The sequence below is a fragment of the Microtus ochrogaster genome, unplaced genomic scaffold, assembly GCF_000317375.1.
Source record: "Microtus ochrogaster isolate Prairie Vole_2 unplaced genomic scaffold, MicOch1.0 UNK103, whole genome shotgun sequence".
Lineage (NCBI taxonomy): Eukaryota > Metazoa > Chordata > Mammalia > Rodentia > Cricetidae > Microtus > Microtus ochrogaster.
The window spans coordinates 973885-983462 of record NW_004949201.1 but is presented as its reverse complement, the minus strand read 5'-3'; the positions used below and the strand labels follow the sequence as shown (position 1 = coordinate 983462).

Below are 9578 nucleotides of genomic sequence, written 5' to 3'. Positions count from 1 at the left end.
TTTAGAGTACAAAGGGAAGAGACAGGAAAAGCGAGGTACAACCTGGAGACAGTCGAGATTCCCAGTTCCGGGCCAACCTGGGCCGCATTGAAAAACCCTGTCTCAAAATACAAACATCAACAACAGAAAAACAAGAAACACAGGCTGTGCTGGAGATAGTTCAGCTGTGAAGAGTACATATTGCTCTTGTAGAAGATGTAGGTTCGGGTCCCACACCCACCTGGCAGCACACAACTGCCTGTAACTCCAGTTCCAGAGGATGCGACGCCCTCTTCTGACCTCTGCGGGCACTGCATGAGCATGGTGCACAGACATACTTGAGGGCAAAACACTTCTAAGGATAAAATAAAGAGAAATAAATCTTCGAAAAAATTAAAAAGCACAGTTTGAGTACAACCTTTTATTCTTGGAATGCTAGTGAGGGGGGAAAGCCGCAGCGGATTTGCGATTGAATTTAGCGCTCTGGGAAAGAGACAGAAGCGGAGCAACAAGGCAGAGTCCACAGTCTCCAGAATTCCCGCCCAAGACGTACACTTCCGGGGGAGGGCGCGTGTAAGGGGTGGGGCTACGTCCTTCCGTCACGCGTCCTACGTCGTCGCGCGCATGCGCTCCTTTCCACGTGCGAAAGCCTGAGACTCGTGGAGTGAGGGACGCCGCTGATTGCTGGAGCCGCGCGACCAGAACGCAGTGATGAAGCCAGGTAGAGACCGCAGCACGGGCAGGAGCGGGGCTCCAGGAGCGGCGGGCGGGCACCGCGGCTGCTCGGGACCCGGGGAATGTGGCCGGTGGCTCGGCTCCCAGAGGCAGGCCTACAGGCTCGCGGCTCCCGGCCGGCCGGCGCGGTCCTCCTGACCCCAGCCCAGAGCTGGGGCTCGGGTCGCTCTCTGCGCGTGGCTTCGGGGGATCTGACTTGGGTCGCAAATGGAACGGCTCCGGGCCTGAGGCCAGGGGCCCTTCTCCCCACTTCAAGCCTTCCCTGTCACCCACTGTCACCTACCGTCACCGCTACCTTGATCCCCAGCCCAACTTCCCCGGGAGGGCGGGGGGGGTGAGGACCTCCGGGTAGGTGAGGTGAGGGTCTCGCTCGTCGCGCTTCCGGGAGGGGCGGGGTCCTAGACGTGCTGGAGTCGACGATCTGGGGACTTGAGTGTACCTGCTCTGTGGTGAGAAACGTTACGAGCCCGGCCTTAGCGGAGTGGGTTGGTTTGGGTTTAACTTTTGAGACAGCATCTCACCATGTGCCTCTGGCTGGCCTAGAACTCTCTGTAGACCAGGTTGGCTCGACCTCAGAGCTCCACCACCTCTCTGCCTCCCGAGTGCTGGGATTAAAGGCGTGTGCCACCTAGCCCGACGAAAATGTATTCGTTTATTTCCCGCCTTTTTCTGATGAATCCACTACGTGGTGGATGATGATGGTCTGATTTTTCTTTCTTGGATTCTTACTGGATAAGGGACTTTTGGTAAAATGTTACTCTGGGCTATAGCAATGCTCGTCAATCCCGGTACTCAGGAAGCTGAGGCTTGACACCAGTCTGTGCTACAGTAATGATAACGTGAGCTTCTCACGGCTGCCCAAGGATCAGTTTTCATTACTGCAGGCTTTTGTCTGATGTGTGCACACATGTTCCTGTGGACAGATGAGAGTCGCCGCAGGGGATAATCACCCGCGCTCCCGGTCCCAGACCTGTGGAATATCTGGGAGTCTGGTGAAGTAGGGTGGAGGGATTGCTAGTCTGTGTGTTCTACTGCCGTTCTGTGGTCTGTGCTTTTCCCTCCAGCCTTGCTCTGGCAAATGATAGAATGAAAAGTTGTAGAAATTTCTAGCCGTGGACTCTGCGTTGACAGTTTGAGCCTTGAGTGGCAGAAGCAGCTTTGGGGGAGTTGTTTTTGTTTGGTTGGTTTTTGGTTCTTTGAGGCAGGGTTTCTCTGTGTAACAGCCCTAGCTGTCCTGGAACTCACTTTGTAGACCAGGCCGGCCTCGAACTCACAGAGCTGCTTGTCTCTCCTGTCACCACGCCCGGCCGGGTGAGATTTTTAATCAGAGGTATGCTGTAGGCTCTAGTGGACCTTCCAACAAGGTCCCTTGTTTTGAAATGGGATCTTGTGTGGCCCGGGCTCTCCTTACACTCAGCCTTCTGCTTCACTCTCCCCAGCAGTGGGGTTGCAGGCCTGGGATCCCTCACCCTGCTAGGGGTTTTGAGGTGGGAAGCAGATTCTAAAACAGTGAACTATATATGTGGGCATGGAGTCTTTCTGAGTAATGAGTCCTTTTTGTTCCTTTCCTTAAAAACTCCAGGACCTGAAATAGACCAAGATACAAGTTGAGTATCTGGGACTGAGAGTTGACCCTGGCCCACTGCTCCCCATGAAGATTCCCACAACTTACCAGGCCTCTGTTCTGTCAGGCCCTGGCGGGTGGCTTCTCTTTTAAGTTTTGTGGGTACAAAGTCACCTGATTTTACAACAGACTCCCATGCACCTTGCCTCCATTAGGGTCCTGAACGACAATGGCATGGCGGTCCTCCTGGATGGGCCGGGAGAGGAGGAACCAGGACTCCCCCTTCACCATCCACTCTTGAATGAACAGGGTGGTTTTCCAGCGGTTTCTCTGTGAAGAGGGACCTAGAGACTTGCGTCAGCAGAGCTGGAGATATACCAGAGCCTTGCTGGTGTTTATTGAGTTTCATGTTGTGCAGAGTGCTGGGATGTTGCGGTAACCAGAATAATTGCGAATCGTGCATTTGGAACTTATAACGGCCAGTGAGAGTGCCAGGCAGTATCCAATGCAATATGACGAGGAAACAAGGTAGCGTCAGCACCATTTCATCAGAAACCCAAGTAGCATGGGCACAGCCCTGTTTGCAGGAGCTGGAAAGTGGGAACAGCTCATGTGAGGGATTTCAAAGCTGACTGTTGAATAGGGCCCAGCAGAGAGCCTGAAGTCGGGGTAGGGGGCATCTTCAGCATGATGGTTTGGGTCTATACATTATGGTCTTGTGGGAAACTTTAAAAAAATGCCCTTCTCAGATTTTATTTATTTTTGGTTTTGGTTTTTCAAGACAGGGTTTCGCTGTGTCGCCCTGGCTATCCAGGAACTCACTCTGTAGATGAGGCTGGCCTCGAACTCACAACGATCCACCTGCCTCTGCCTCCAGAGTGCTGGTATTAAAGGTGTGCACCACCATCTGGCTTGGAGATTCTTTGTAAAGAGAAGAATTCTGAGTTTATTGTGGATTGTGAAGTGGGAGGTTGGAAGCAGCAGGATGGGATCTCGTGTAAGGCTTGGGATTGTTTGAGAGTTTTGAAGAGGAGACTGTTAACAACTTTAAAAATTAAATTAGGGCCTAGCGGTAGTGGTGCACAGCTTTAATCCCAGCACTCAGAGGCAGGTGGATCTTTGTAAGTTTGAGGCCAGCATGTTCTACAAAGGGAATTCCAGGACAGCCAGCTGTTACCCAGAGGACCCCCCCCCCCAAAAAAAAATAAAGTAAAGTAGGAATAGATAACAAGTTTCAAGGTATTTTATTGCTGTGGATTCTGGGGAGTTGAACCCTGGCCTGACACATTAGAGCTACAGTATCTAGCCCCTTAAGTGTCATAGAAAGAGAGCAAAAAGCAAGCAAACAAAAAGTGAGAATCAGCAAAGGTTTGTTTTTTGTTTCTTGTTTGTTTGTTTGTTTTTAATACCATTAAAAATATTGTGAGGGTGGTACACTCCTTTAATCCCAGCAGTCAGGAAGCAGAGACAGGTGGGTCTCTTGAGTTTGAAGCCAGCCTGGTGTACATCACTCGAGGTTAGTCAGGGATACGTAGTGAGACTTTGTCTCAAAAAACAACAAAAAAATTGTTTGAAGCTGGTGATAGGTGTGGTCTCAAGGCATAGTGACAAAACTTAAGTAGATTTATATCTGACGTCTTAGATCAAGTGAGATAGTTTTAAGCCAACACTAATCTCAAACTATGTTTTCAGATCAACTCTTGTGCCCCTGCCCATAGTACTCAAAAGTTTCCATCATAGAAAAGCGAAATAGCAAACACAGCAACAGCATCAGACACCTGTTAGTCCCACCCACTGTTCGCTGCTGAGTGGACAGTGCTGCTTCACCCTGGAGCTGGTTTGTTCTTTTTGGGGTGTGTGTGTGTGTGTGTGTGTGTGTGTGTGTGTGTGTTGATCAGGGAGAAGGGAGGAGGCTAGAGTCTTCTGTCTCTGCCTCCTGGGGTACGGGAATCACAGATCTGTGCTCCCGTGCCTGATTTCTGATGAGCTCTAATCTGCCCATCTAGGCCATTGCCCATCCTTAAACTTGGGGATTTTTTTAAACGCCACCCCCCCAGGAATGTTACAGTCTTGAAAGAAGGGAGAAACTGAGCATCAGATTAGGAGCTGGAGGTCCCGTTGCACTCAGCACATGTGCAGGACTCACCAATACTAAGGCTGTCCCACCAAGAAGCCCAGAATGTCTGCATTCTTTTTCAACCCTATCCCGTTAGATCGTCTGTGGCATGTTTTGCTTTTAGTGGTCCCTTGCTGGTATGCTTCATAAGGATAGATAAGGTGCCCAGTCCAGGGGTGCACACCTGTAAACCCAGCACTTGGGAGGTGGCAGCAGGAAGATCAGCAGCTACATGGTGATTTCAAGGCCAGCCTGGGGTTCGATAGCCTATTTCAGAAGAGCAGTGTGTGTCTGTCGTTGGGTATAGTTGTATAGGAATTTGTTTCTCTGCTTTTGGGGGGGGTCTGGTTTGTTCATCTGTGCTGCACAACTGAAGATCATTTCCATTGTTGATTACTGTTACTTGGTTTATGTGTCCATTCTGCTGGTGGGACATTGGGTGGCCTTGGTGTGCATTGTTGGCTGCAGTGGACATTTCCTCCGGGAGCTTACAGCCATGTGCTTTGCTGATGTCTCACTTCTGTAGAACTGCCGGGTAAGTTAGGTTAAACATCTTAACCTTCATTTCCCTGTTTTTGTTTCTGCTACAGGTTTCAGCCCCCGTGGGGGTGGCTTTGGTGGCAGAGGAGGCTTTGGTGGTGACAGAGGTGGTAGAGGAGGACGAGGCGGACGAGGAGGCTTTGGCGGAGGTCGAGGAGGCTTTGGTGGAGGCCGAGGTCGAGGTGGAGGTGGAGGCTTCAGGGGACGAGGAGGTGGAGGAGGAGGTGGTGGCCGAGGTGAGTGAGGTTGACATGGGGAGGTGGAGCAGGCTCCTGAAGGGTGCAGGGAGGGGAGAGAAGGGACCTCCCTCTCCACCTGCAGCTTTTTCTTGCAGGTGGAGGCTTCCAGTCTGGGGGCGGCCGGGGTCGAGGTGGTGGCCGGGGAGGCAAAAGAGGAAACCAGTCAGGGAAGAATGTGATGGTGGAACCACATCGTCATGAAGGTGAGTGTGGTGGGCAGGGCGGCGGCTGCAGATAGAAGTGGACTGTGGCCGCATTCTGAGTCCTCAGCCCCATTCTTCTCCGCTACCTTCACCAGGGGTCTTCATCTGTCGCGGAAAGGAGGATGCCCTTGTCACAAAGAATCTGGTCCCTGGAGAGTCTGTGTATGGGGAGAAGAGAGTCTCTATTTCAGTGAGTTCTAAACCCTTGTTTTAAGTACCAGCCCTAGCTGATGGTGCCACCTGCAGTTCAGTCTTGCTCTTGTGTCCTACTTGTGACAGTGGGGAGCTGGGGTGTTAGTTAGTACATAAGTTAGGCCATGCACACTGTCCCATGCGCCTTGAGATTTCCCGCCCGTCATAGCCTCCAGTTCTTCAGTTCCCAGCTCCCCTCCCAATTCCCCGGCCTTGCCCTATTGTTCCCCAGCTCCATACTGTACCGGCTCCCTGTCTTCTGTCTCTAGTCAGGACCTCCTGGTCCTGACAGGACTCTGGTACCCTCACCACCTCAGTCGGAGTTCTCCCACGTCCTCTTCTCTATGGCCGGCCAGAGGCCTACCTGCTCACGTCTAGGTCTAGTTCAAATGTCCCCAGCCCTTCCTGGTCCATTCTAGCTTGCCTTCCTCTCTCCTGGCTTGGTCTGTCTAGCCTGTCACCGTCTCCTGAGGCAGTTTGTGTGTTGGTTCAGTGGGCACTTACTGCTCAGGGCAGGATCCATGTCCTAGTCAAGGTTGTCTCCCACACCTGAAACAGCTAGAGCAGGAAGTAATGCCTAGTGCCCAGGTCTTTCTGTCCCCTCTGTGTTTACTGTCTGTGTTCTGTTCTTGTCCCTATTGTACATCTGCTTTTGGTTCTTATACAGTGATTGGGCTGCAACATTTCTTCTGAGGGCCCTACGGTTATGGGATGGTATCCTGCACAGGAACCCAGCACTGACTTCTGTTCCCATCTCTCCTGGGTCAGGAGGGAGATGACAAAATTGAATACCGAGCCTGGAACCCTTTCCGTTCCAAGCTGGCAGCAGCAATCCTGGGCGGTGTAGACCAGATCCACATCAAGCCAGGGGCCAAGGTGCTCTACCTTGGGGCAGCCTCAGGCACCACCGTCTCTCACGTCTCTGACATCGTTGGCCCGGTGAGTGGATGGGTGGTGGAGATGGAGGGAGCCAAGCCTGGCTGTTTACCTGCACTGTTAAAATGACCCAGAGCTGGGAACATAGATACCAAACTATTTTGGTTACCCTCTTGAAAAGTTGATGTCCCAGGGCTGGAAGGGTAGCTTAGTCACTAAAGTGCTTATCACATGCGCATGAGGACCTGATTTTGATCCTCGGAATTCATGTGAAAGTGTGGTGTTGTGTGTACCCCTGTAACAGCACTAGGGGCAGCAGCAGCCGTGGAGCTTGCTGGACATCGGCTGCCGTCTATGGATAAGCTCTACACCAGTGAGAGATCTTGTCTCAGAAATAGGATGGGAGGAGTTCCTGGAGAATAACACCTACATTGTTCTCTGGCTTCTACATACATAGACACAAAATACTCACGGCCCCCAAACCTAGTTTGTTCTCTACCCAACCCCCTATATTGGGGTTGATCCCAGGGCCTCTTGGATGCTAGGCAGATACGCCTACATCCGCAGCCCTTGGTTTCTACTGGTGGGCATGTGTTTTCTGTGGTGATGGCAGTGCAGGGAGCACCTGCCTCTTGGATGTCTACTTCACAGCCTCTTGCTGTTGGCTGAATTACAGACTCTTTAATTTGGTGGGTGAAAGCACACACTGTTGTAGTCCTAGCCTAAGCTACATAGTCAGACCTAGTCTAAATACAAACCGCACAAAACTCAGACTTGTATTGGTATTTAATAGTGTGTGGCTTCAGTGAGACACTGAGCTCTCTGAGCCAGAGGTGAGCACTGTGGAGAATAAGGTTGTTTGGAAAATTGTATGCTTGCTGTGAGTGCTGGCCCATTGCAAATGCCCTTGGCTCTGTCCTCGGCTCTGAACTTTAGCCTGTGTTGGGAGCCTGGGCTCTTGGGCCAGATAAATTAGGATCTTGTACCTTTATTGGTTGTGGATAACCATGGCAGGAGACTCATCTCCAGGCCCATTTACTCATCTGGACCATGGGCTTAGTGATGAGGGTCTGAGGGCCTGCTATAAGTGGCTCATGAGCCTGTAATGGAGAACAAGTGTATGCTCATCGCTGTTGGTTTATTTTAGGATGGTCTGGTCTATGCAGTTGAGTTCTCCCACCGTTCTGGCCGGGACCTCATCAACTTGGCCAAGAAGAGGACCAACATTATTCCTGTGATTGAAGATGCCCGACACCCACACAAATACCGCATGCTTATTGGTGAGGGGCCTGGGGGTGGCCCAGGGAAGGTAGGATAAGCCATTGCATATTTCCCAGAAGAGGCCAGTGGAGCCTAAATTCAGATGGAGTTAGAGTAAGGAGCTGCAAGTGGAGATTGTGCTGGTCATCTCTGATCTCCCTCCCTGAGTCCCATGCACTTCTGCTCCCCTCCGACACGATGCCTTTTTTACACTGCCCTGTCTCCTGTCTTTCTTTATATTATCTGATGACATTCCAGCCCTGAGCACGGCAAGTATGACCCAATGGCTCTTTTTAAAAAAAAAAAAAAAACAACAACAACAACACCTCAAAGGTCTAGTATAAAAATGGAAAGCCTAATGAATTCCCCCAGAGGTACTCGATACTTAACCATCTGCTTTCCAAATCCTTAAAGATGTTTTCATCCCATCACTTGGTTTATGTGTTCATGTTTAAATCATACTGCCTAAAAACATTGCTTTTTCATTGTACTTTTTTGTTTTGGTTTGATTTGGTTTGGGGGGGGTGGTTTTTTCCCCCCTCCTTTTTTTCTTTGCATTTTCTCAGTTCACTTGGCCCCTTCTCTGGTCCTTCCTTCATTTGACAGCCCTGCCCACGTCTTGCCTTTAACTGCTCACCTTTACTTGTCTTTTTGATGACATGTCTGTCTCCCCCCAGACCCGGGAGCATCTCGAGGGCAGGGTCTGACTCGTCTCTGTGTCCCCCACGCCCAGCCCAGGGCTGGCCACAGAGTAGGTGGCAACCATGCTTTACAAGAGGAGTGGATGAGTGATGTGTCTGGGTTCTGGCCCCACCTTTGGGGTGCTTTGGAGGGAGGGTGTGTGGTGGGGAGTGAGACTGGAGGCAGGAGACTCCCAGGAACCTGGTGGTGATGGAGCACAGGCCCCATATTGGGAGGCTCTGGGTAGCTCTCTGGTGGCTTCTACTTGGTAACTACTGCCCCTTGTTCCTTAGCCATGGTGGATGTGATCTTTGCCGATGTGGCACAGCCAGACCAAACGCGGATTGTGGCCCTGAATGCCCACACCTTCCTGAGGAATGGAGGACACTTTGTGATTTCCATTAAGGTATGAGGCTTGGAATCTAAGTTGGGGCAGCAACAGTGGGTGCTTGATCTCTGTGTCTGAGCATGCTACTTAGCGTACGAGACTCTGTTTCTTCGTTTATTGATCAACCCTCTTTAAGGTTTGAAGTAGATTGATATATGTGAAGTGCTTAGAACAGATTTCTGATACAGAGAAAATAAGTACAAAGTGCATTTTTAGAAACATTGTATTTCTTCACCGTGTTCAAAATTAGCCTCTTGCTGCATTTGTTCTACTGTTACCAGGACATGAAAGAAAATTCTGGAGTTAAAACACTGCCTTAGATAAGTGGCACATCCTGTTTCCAGTCCAAGCCAAATTAAAATTTCTGTAATGGAGTTTTATAATTGCCCAGCCCTGGGTCTCCAAATCTCTAACCTCGTCCTTTCTCCTCTCTCTGTAGGCGAACTGCATTGACTCCACAGCCTCGGCAGAAGCTGTGTTTGCATCTGAAGTGAAGAAGATGCAACAGGAGAATATGAAGCCCCAGGAGCAGCTGACACTTGAGCCCTACGAACGGGACCACGCTGTGGTTGTAGGTGTGTACAGGTAAGTACCAAACTAGACTTCTCCCTTGCAGCCTGAGCTCCCTGGGCCTTGGGAGCCGAAAATGTTGACAGCTGGACCCCCTCTGATTTCCTCACAGGCCACCTCCCAAGGTTAAGAACTGAAACTCCAAGCTGTCCGGATTCGAAGAAATGTGTGTTGCTACTGTTGCACGTGTATTTTTTTTTTTTTTTTCTATTAAAAGACTCATCTGTCTCCCCTG

At 50.7% G+C, this 9578-nt stretch overlaps 1 protein-coding gene across 1 annotated transcript; it reads left to right on the top strand.

Annotated features, from left to right (window-relative positions):
- The first annotated feature begins 616 nt into the window (after positions 1 to 616).
- Fbl (fibrillarin) lies at positions 617 to 9571 on the top strand. The gene is made up of 9 exons (XM_005371298.2): positions 617 to 700; positions 4985 to 5170; positions 5269 to 5376; positions 5472 to 5566; positions 6337 to 6507; positions 7592 to 7724; positions 8679 to 8791; positions 9213 to 9358; positions 9456 to 9571. The coding sequence occupies exons 1-9, from the start codon at positions 691 to 693 to the stop codon at positions 9478 to 9480; spliced, it is 987 nt and encodes a 328-aa protein (XP_005371355.1). The 5' UTR covers positions 617 to 690; the 3' UTR covers positions 9481 to 9571.
- Positions 9572 to 9578: the final 7 nt, after the last annotated feature.

Excerpts from the sequence above, each read along its gene's own strand:
- Fbl (XM_005371298.2), top strand. Across the intron at positions 5,171-5,268 it reads AGGAGGAGGTGGTGGCCGAG|GTGGAGGCTTCCAGTCTGGG; the intron begins GTGAGTGAGGTT and ends TTTTTCTTGCAG. Across the intron at positions 6,508-7,591 it reads TCTCTGACATCGTTGGCCCG|GATGGTCTGGTCTATGCAGT; the intron begins GTGAGTGGATGG and ends GGTTTATTTTAG.